This window comes from Micromesistius poutassou (genome assembly GCF_964030765.1).
Source record: "Micromesistius poutassou genome assembly, chromosome: 23".
NCBI lineage: Eukaryota > Metazoa > Chordata > Actinopteri > Gadiformes > Gadidae > Micromesistius > Micromesistius poutassou.
The window spans coordinates 3,103,538-3,111,377 of record NC_140293.1 but is presented as its reverse complement, the minus strand read 5'-3'; the positions used below and the strand labels follow the sequence as shown (position 1 = coordinate 3,111,377).

At 45.7% G+C, this 7,840-nt stretch overlaps 2 protein-coding genes across 3 annotated transcripts in view; one reads left to right on the top strand and one right to left on the bottom strand.

Moving 5' to 3' along the window:
* Positions 1-327: 327 nt before the first annotated feature.
* LOC311368317 (high affinity immunoglobulin gamma Fc receptor I-like) lies at positions 328-4,992 on the bottom strand. Of its 2 annotated transcripts, none has more exons than XM_084487111.1 (10): positions 4,840-4,992; positions 4,443-4,490; positions 3,701-3,845; positions 3,459-3,619; positions 3,048-3,293; positions 2,535-2,813; positions 1,702-1,944; positions 1,320-1,358; positions 949-1,062; positions 328-701 (listed from the first exon to the last, which is right to left on the bottom strand). In XM_084487111.1, the coding sequence occupies exons 1-10, from the start codon at positions 4,853-4,855 to the stop codon at positions 610-612; spliced, it is 1,383 nt and encodes a 460-aa protein (XP_084343237.1). In that variant the 5' UTR covers positions 4,856-4,992; the 3' UTR covers positions 328-609. The 2 variants fall into 2 exon arrangements, with proteins under 2 accessions (XP_084343237.1, XP_084343238.1); XM_084487112.1 differs by having other exon boundaries at positions 972-1,062.
* An 811-nt stretch (positions 4,993-5,803) lies between these two features.
* The window catches only part of fga (fibrinogen alpha chain), a 4,424-nt gene continuing 2,387 nt past the window's right edge, over positions 5,804-7,840 (top strand). The window contains exons 1-6 of the mRNA XM_084487104.1: positions 5,804-5,962; positions 6,188-6,286; positions 6,515-6,698; positions 6,782-6,927; positions 7,125-7,223; positions 7,499-7,660. Of these exons, the coding sequence (XP_084343230.1) occupies positions 5,906-5,962; positions 6,188-6,286; positions 6,515-6,698; positions 6,782-6,927; positions 7,125-7,223; positions 7,499-7,660 (747 nt within the window). The 5' untranslated portion in view covers positions 5,804-5,905. The remainder of the gene's footprint in view (positions 5,963-6,187; positions 6,287-6,514; positions 6,699-6,781; positions 6,928-7,124; positions 7,224-7,498; positions 7,661-7,840) is intronic.

The window sequence follows — 7,840 nt, the reverse complement described above, 5'->3', positions numbered from 1 at the left end:
ACCCACCTCTGGGATGCACCTTACAACATCATCCCTCATGCACACCTTACAATACTGATTCCACTGATATCCACACTCCACACCTTGGAGTGTGGAGTTTCCCCTAAGTTGTATGTAAACCAATCACATACATTTTAAATAAGATAATCTTGTTTGTTTCACAGCTTTGATTATTTAAACCATGTTAATATGTATTAATTAATTACATTTAATACATTCACATTTACATTTAATACAGTATTTAAATAAAATAAAATAGATTTATATTCTTAAAAATAAACTCTACCATGATTAATTTCTGTGAGTGTAATAATAGTAGGTACCACATTGAATATTTGAGCGTGTAGGCTTTATTGACGGTAACTACGAGAATAGTGAGATTTATAGACATAATAGGCTATATTATCTTTATTACAAGGTTATTATATACTCATGCTGGTTTAACAGGATTACCAATTACTGCCTTTACAGTCCCCAGAGTCCTGCTGTGTGTGTGTGTGTGTGTGTGTGTGAGTGTGTGAGCATGCATGTGGGTATGCTTGTGTTTAACGAGGTCCTCAAAGAAAAGTCTTATTCATAAATACAATGTTTAGATAAAGTAAATAACAATTATTTCAGATGCTGGGTGGTGACATAATCTGTGACATCATCATATTCTTCATCCAATCCCTGGTCAGCTGCATTGGCTCGGTCAACTGAGACTGCCGTTATATTAGAAAAACACATTAGTATATGTGGGTGTATAGTAGAGTGTGTGTGTGTGTGTGTGTGTGTGTGTGTGTGTGTGTGTGTGTGTGTGTGTTTGTGTGTACCTGCAGGGTGGTAGCATAGTAGTGTGTGTGTATCTGTGCAGACTGGTATTGTAGTCATTTGTGTGTGTGTGTGTGTGTGTGTGTGTGTGTGTGTGTGTGTGTGTGTGTGTGTATATTTTTGAGTATGTGTGTATACCAGCTGGGGAGCAGTCTACTGACATCAGCAGCACAGTAGAGATGCCATACAGGAGGGTCACCACCAGGTAGAAGACTGCTCTCCAAACCAGGGAGCGGAGCCACGGTGTTTCAGCTAGAGCACAACAGCATTACTTTCTATCTATACCTCGTGTCTCCTATTTACTCTTTCCGTCTTTATTTAATTACTGTGTATTTATCTATATTGCATATTTCATTTGCACTTACATCTATATAGTTAATCAGGGTATGACCTAAAGATATTGTGTGAAACTTTCTCTCTTAATCATCAAATCTTAGGAGTGATATTATTGGATTGTATGGGTTTGAGGAATTTATGTCGTAGGGAGTGGTTTCCTGTCTACATCTCACCTTTCTCCTCAGGCTCCGACAGAGATGACTGGAGTCCACCTGTAGAAATGGCCACAAGTTAGCACAGCTAGCATAGTGCTACACAGATAGCATACTGTTACACAGCTACACAGCTTTCCTACCGCATCAGAGCTAACAGCTACTAAGCTAGCAAACTGCTATACAGCTAGCATATTGCTATACATTTAGTGCCAATCTAGCATACAGCCTCACAGCTAGCATACCGCTAGTCAGCAAGCACACAGCTACTGGCTAGCACGCAGCTATACAGGTAGCATACAGCTACCAATATGCAGCGGCTTCTTCTGGCCAAGGGTGTAGGTGTTGATGAGCACGATACGATACGAAGCATTTGATTTCAAAGGTCCTCCTGAACAGTCACCTCTGACGGCAAGCCAGCTCTCAGGGGAGTCTCCCAGGCCAGACACGCTACACTTGTACAGGCCTTCATCCGACTTTGAGACATTATATATATTCATCTGTGCTGTAGGCGCAGTCATGATGAGGAGGCTGTCTTTATAGAAATCTGAGAAACTCGAGGAAGGGGTCTTGGTTCTACAGCTCAGAGTCACATTATGTCCCTCCATCACAGGAAGGACTGGACTCTCCAGGATCACAGGACCATCTGGAAGATATAGCAGATACTCAACTTTCATACATTGAACAAGGTTAAGTCAAGGGTTGATTAAGGGAAAAGTTATGGTTAAAGGGTTGTTAAGATTAGGGAGGTTTAGGAATAGGTTAGGGTTGAGATAAAGAGGTTTGAGGGTAATGGAAGGGTTAAGATAATGGATGGTAAGGGTAAGGTTATGTTAAACATAAAGGAGAGTTAGGTTATGGTTAAGATAAGGGAGGGTTTTGATTAGGGTGAGGGTTTCCTGTTAGGTTAGGGTTAATATAGGGAAGGCTGAGGGTTTGGTTAACATAAGAGATGGTGAGGTTAGGATTATGTTAGATTAAGATAAAGAGGTATTAGGGTCAAGGCTGTGTTAGGGTTAGGCAAGGGTTAAGATAAAATAGTTAGGGTAAGGTTAGAGTTAAGATAAAGAAGGGTTAGGTTAGGGTTAAAATAAGGAAGGATTATGCTTAGGGTTAAGGTGAGGGTTTGGAAAAGTTAGGGAGGTTTAGGTAAGGGCTAAGATAAAGGAGGTTTAGGGTTAGGTTAAGAGGAGGTCAGTTAGGTTAGGGTTAGAGTGGAGCAAAAGGTTATTGTACCATGGACCGTTATATTGACCATGTTGCTGTGTTGGCCAGTAGCAGACCGGCACCAGTAGGTGGCGGTGTCATACTTCTTGGTGAAGTTCAGATGACAGAGCCCCAGGTGGGGGCTGCCCCAGTTGTCTCCGCATGCTGACAGGCTGGAGGCAGCGGGCAGCACCACCCTCCACACCCTCCACCCCCCACCAGACCCCCCACAGACAAGAGTCAGCGGCTGGTACTCAAAGACCTGCTGGCTCCCATGGGACACCCGAAGGGTGGCAGCGACATAGGTCCCTGAGAGAGAGAGAGAGAGAGAGAGAGAGAGAGAGAGAGAGAGAGAGAGAGAGAGAGAGAGAGAGAGAGAAAGAGAGAGAGATGGATGAGGGCGAGGAATGAGTGCGAGGGATGACCCAACAGTAAATGAGAGACAGAGTGAGGCACATGTAGTCAATGGATGGGTGGAAGGATGGTAATTGGATGGCTGGATGGTAAATCGATGTTTGATAGAGGAATATGTTCTTTAACTACCTTGTGTGTTCAGCCAGCTCTCAGGGGAGTGTCCCAGGCCAGGCACGCTACACTTGTACAGGCCCTCATCAGACTTGGACACATTGAAGATGGTCATCCGTGCTGTGGACGCAGTCAAGACGAGGAAGCCGTCTTTGTAGAAATCAGCGGAGAAACGTGAGGAAAGAGTTTTTGTTCGGCAGCTCAGGGTCACATCATGTCCCTCCATCACAGGAAGGACTGGACTCTCCAGGATCACAGGACCACCTGGAACACACAGCACACAGTCCACCTTACAGAATCTAAACCATTGGATAAAATGTATGGCCTGTATAGTGATGATGGCACCTTCATGGAAACTGATTAACATGGGTTGTAGCATGGAAATACTGATGGGTGTAGTAATGGAAACAGTGATGATGATGGTGTGACCTGTGACATTGATTTGAAGGGCGGAGCTGCTGTCTCCCTGGGAGGACTGACACCAGTACAGGCCGCTGTCAGATTGCTTGCTTGTGGCTATGAGGCAGTGGGTGGAAGAAGATTCCCCCCAGTGACTCCCACACCAAGACAAGCCTCCGCTTAGCAAAGAGCTGCAGACCCAGAACAGTATCAACATCATGATCACGTGATCGTAAACACATGACCATCATCGTCATCACCATGAATACAACCTTTCGTGAGTAAATCTCCAGACGATCCACGCGGAAGATCCATCTGAACTGTCTGCTGGATCACATCCCAGAGACAACGATTCATACTCGAACACCTGCTTTCCACTCTGAGAGACAGTAAGAGAGACTGGGCGAGAGACATAGCCTGGGACACAGAGAGAGAGAGAGAGAGACAGTCAGAGAGATCCGGGCGAGAGACATAGACTGGGACACAGAGAGAGAGAGACAGTCAGGGAGATCCTGGCGAAAGACATAGACTGGGACAGAGAGAGAGACAGTCAGGGATATCCGGGCGAGAGACATAGCCTGGGACAGAGAGAGAGACAGTCAGGGATATCCGGGCGAGAGACATAACCTGGGACAGAGATAAAAAGAGACAGGGACACAGAAAGAGAGAGACAGTCAGGGATACTGGGCGAGATACATATTCCAGCCAGGCTATAGGAAACAGTCAGAACACTGCCTGTCTTGAAAAACAATCCGTACACAGACTATAGAAACAGTCAGAACACAGTTTGGTTATAGAAACAGAACACAGCTTGACTATAGGAACCGTCAGAACACAGCATGGCTGTAGCAACAGAAAAAATCCTGGCTATAGAAACAGTCAGAACCCAGCCTGGTAAAGACACAGTCAGAACCCAGCCTGGCTATAGAAACGGTCAGAACAAAACCTGGCTATAGGAACATTTAGAACACAGCCTGGCTATAGAACAGTCAAAACTTGGGTTGATGTATTTACCATAAGTCTGTGATGAGGCGAGCAGAAGAACCAACAGCAGAACTGAAACTACAGCAGCAAAACCAAGAGTTAGTGGTGAGTTATATTAACCTCTTCCTTTCACTCTGTAACATTTAACTTTTTAACCTGTAACTCTCTAACTCTTTAACTCTTTAATTCCTAAACGATCTAACCTTTTAATTCTCTAACCTTAATCCCTCTTTCCTTTAACTCTCTTATCTTTGATTCTCTAACCTTTAACTCTCAAACCTTTAACTCTCTAACACTTTAACTTTCTAACATTTAAGGTTCTTACTCTCTAACCTTAACACTAGACCTAACGCTCATCTCCTTTAACCCTAACACATTGTTTAAGTGTTTCAGAGGGACCGTAGGACAGACTCAGAGATGGACTTACCGTGGAGAGCAGACATCCTGTGTTTGACGAGTGCTCTACATATGGTTCAAGAGATGAGTGTGATGGTGTTAACCACAGCATCTCACTTCCCTGCCTGGCCTACTTACCTATGAACCACCTATACCCATGGTAACAGGCCACCCTGAAGACTACCAGTAATGACACAAGCTTCCTGTTTCCAGTTCAGAAAATAGTGGTTGAAAATCGAAACTTAAAAGTGTAACAATCTTTTTTAGGGACATCATCTTAACCCTGTCCGACCAGCTGCCCGGATGCCTGCAAAATCAGTACTGCAGGGTCCTTACCAGAAGAGAACTGTTGTTGTACTAAGCAGCTCCCAGTATAACCAGTAGAATACTGTAGTTGTACTGGGCAGTGGCCAGGATAACCAGTATAAGACTTTAGTTGTACTGTGCAGCTCCCAGTATAACCAGTAGGAGACTGTGGTTGTACCGGGCAGCTCCCAATATAACCAGTAGAAGAATGTAGTTGTACTGTGCAGCTCCCAGTATAACCAGTAGAATACTGTAGTTGTACTTGGCAGTGGCCAGTATAACCAGTATAAGACTTTAGTTGAACTGTGCAGCTCCCAGTATAACCAGTAGAATATTGTAGTTGTACTGGGAAGTGGCCAGTATAACCAGTTTAAGATTTTAGTTGTAATGGGCAGCTCCCATTATAATCAGTGGAAGACTGGTTGTAACGTGCAGTTCCCAGTATAATCAGTAGAGGCTGGGGTTGTACTGGGCAGCTTCCAGTATAACCAGTAGAATATTGCAATTGTTGTTATTGTTGTGCTAGTGGTGCTGACTCATCTTGTGGTGTAAGTGGCTGATTTCCTGTCAGGGCAGCTGCCATCAGGACAGCCTGTTCAGAGGAATGAAGTTTGGCCTGTGAGCAAACCGATCGATAGAAACAGCTCGATCAATAGAGTGAGAGAGAGATCCGTGGTTAACCAAAGTCTGAGTCAGTGTTTGCGTTGAGTCAGAACTCAGCGGTTAAAGGAGCGAACAGGAGCTGAAACCGCACTCACCGATTCCGCAGAGCAGAGAAACAAGACGAGAGAATGGAGCTACAGATTTATACTTTACTGCTCACAGGTCTGCTCTGCTGTTCAGCACAGGTGAGTTAAAGCCTCTCTTAACACTGATGTACTCGTAATATTATAATACTACAGAATACATTCAGAAGTATAACAAGATATCAACTACAAAATACAAAACACATTTGTGAAACGCACAAAAATATTTGGTACTGAACTCTTATTCTCGGGACTCATTCAGCTGAATGTGATAAATAAATGTTGTTTAAGTGATCTCTTTGCTTTCTGACATCTCTCCCCCCCAAGATAATAGACCCCAGAGGCCCAAGACCCGTGGAGGCTGGCTATAAGGCTGATAAATGTGCCACTCAGAAGGAGTGGGGCTTCTGCTCTGATGATGACTGGGTACATACACACACACACACACACACACACACACACACACACACACACACACACACACACACACACACACACAGAAACCCCAGCCACTTGCTCAAACGTACAATTTCCTGTCCTCTTTCCTCTCACCTCTCTTCTCCTCTGTTTATTCCCCACTCTTCCACTCATCGTCTCCTCCTTTTCCTTCCCCTCTCCTGCTCTCTTTTGTCCTCCTCTCTCTTCTCTCCCCAGGGTGTTAAGTGTCCGTCTGGCTGCAAAATCTTGGGTCTGATGGACAAACACGACCACGAGATGATGAATAAGATCAACCGCATCCGCACACTGCTGGAGAAGAACCAGGCGCAGCACGGCTCCACCGACCGCATCACCAAGCAGACCTACGACTACCTCAAGGAGGGACTGACCACCACCGCTGGTCAGCAGCTGCTCACACTCCGTCGTCACCTCACCTTCTCTCCCTCTCCCTCCCTCATGCTTTCTGTCTTCTCCCTACACCAGGCGGGGACAACAACTACTACGACTTGTCCCAGAGGCTGAGGCAGCGCATCATTGACATGAAGATCAAGATCGACCGGCAAGTGGTCCTTATGACCACCATGAAGGAGCAGATCAAGGCCCAGGTCGACGCGATGCAGAGGATGGAGGTGAGCACAATCCGCTGGCAGACCTACCCTCCTAGTTGAGCTGTTGAGAACCGCAGGCATACTCGCTTGTCAACATACTCATACTCTCTCTCTCTCTCTCATTCTCATTCTCTCTCTCTCTCTCTCTCTCTCTCTCTCTCTCTCTCTCTCTCTCTCTCTCTCTCTCTCTCTCTCTCTCTCTCTCTCTTGTTCTCCAGGTGGATGTAGATATGAAGCTGCGTACATGCAAAGGTTCTTGTAAGACCTACGCAGAGTTCTCGGTGGATACGGCTAGCTATGTGGCGCTGGACAAACAGGTGAGATCTCACTCAACCAGCTATCTTACTCACTTACTTACTTACTTACTTACGGTTACGGTTACTTAACCGTAACCGACAAGTTAAGTAACTAACGAGTTAGCTTACCGACCCTAGCCCCCTAATCAACGGAACCGGTCGACTCACCAACTACCGAGCTGGCTTCCTGTCTGTCGGTCTGTCTGTCCGCCTGTCCGCCTGTCGGTCTGTCTGCCTGTCTCTCTCCGTTCACCGCCGTGTGTGTGTGTGTGTGTGTGTGTGTGTGTGCTCCGCAGATGGCCCAGCTTGACGCGGAAGCGTCCCAGAGCGTGGGTCTGTCCCGGCCGCTGTCCGTCATGAAGAGTCGGCAGCTGAAGGAACTGACGGCGGTGGAAAGCCGGTTCAAGTCCAGGCCGGACGCAGACGGCGAGCAGACCGACATTATCTTCTTCCCGGAGGTCAGCGCCTTCAACTTCTGCTTCTGACATAATAATAATAATAATAATGTGGAATGATACAGAATGAAATATCCTCAGAGATAACAATATAGAAGTAATATATAGCAGTGGCAGCAGTATTAGTATGGGCAGTAGTAGTAGTAGCAGTAGTAATAGTAGTAGTATGCATAGTAGTATTTG

Coding starts and splice junctions, on each gene's coding strand:
- LOC311368317 (XM_084487111.1), bottom strand. Junction 3,620..3,700: donor TGGAGATTTACTCACGAAAG/GTTGTATTCATG, acceptor CTGGGTCTGCAG/CTCTTTGCTAAGCGGAGGCT. Junction 1,063..1,319: donor GTCGGAGCCTGAGGAGAAAG/GTGAGATGTAGA, acceptor GTTGTGCTCTAG/CTGAAACACCGTGGCTCCGC.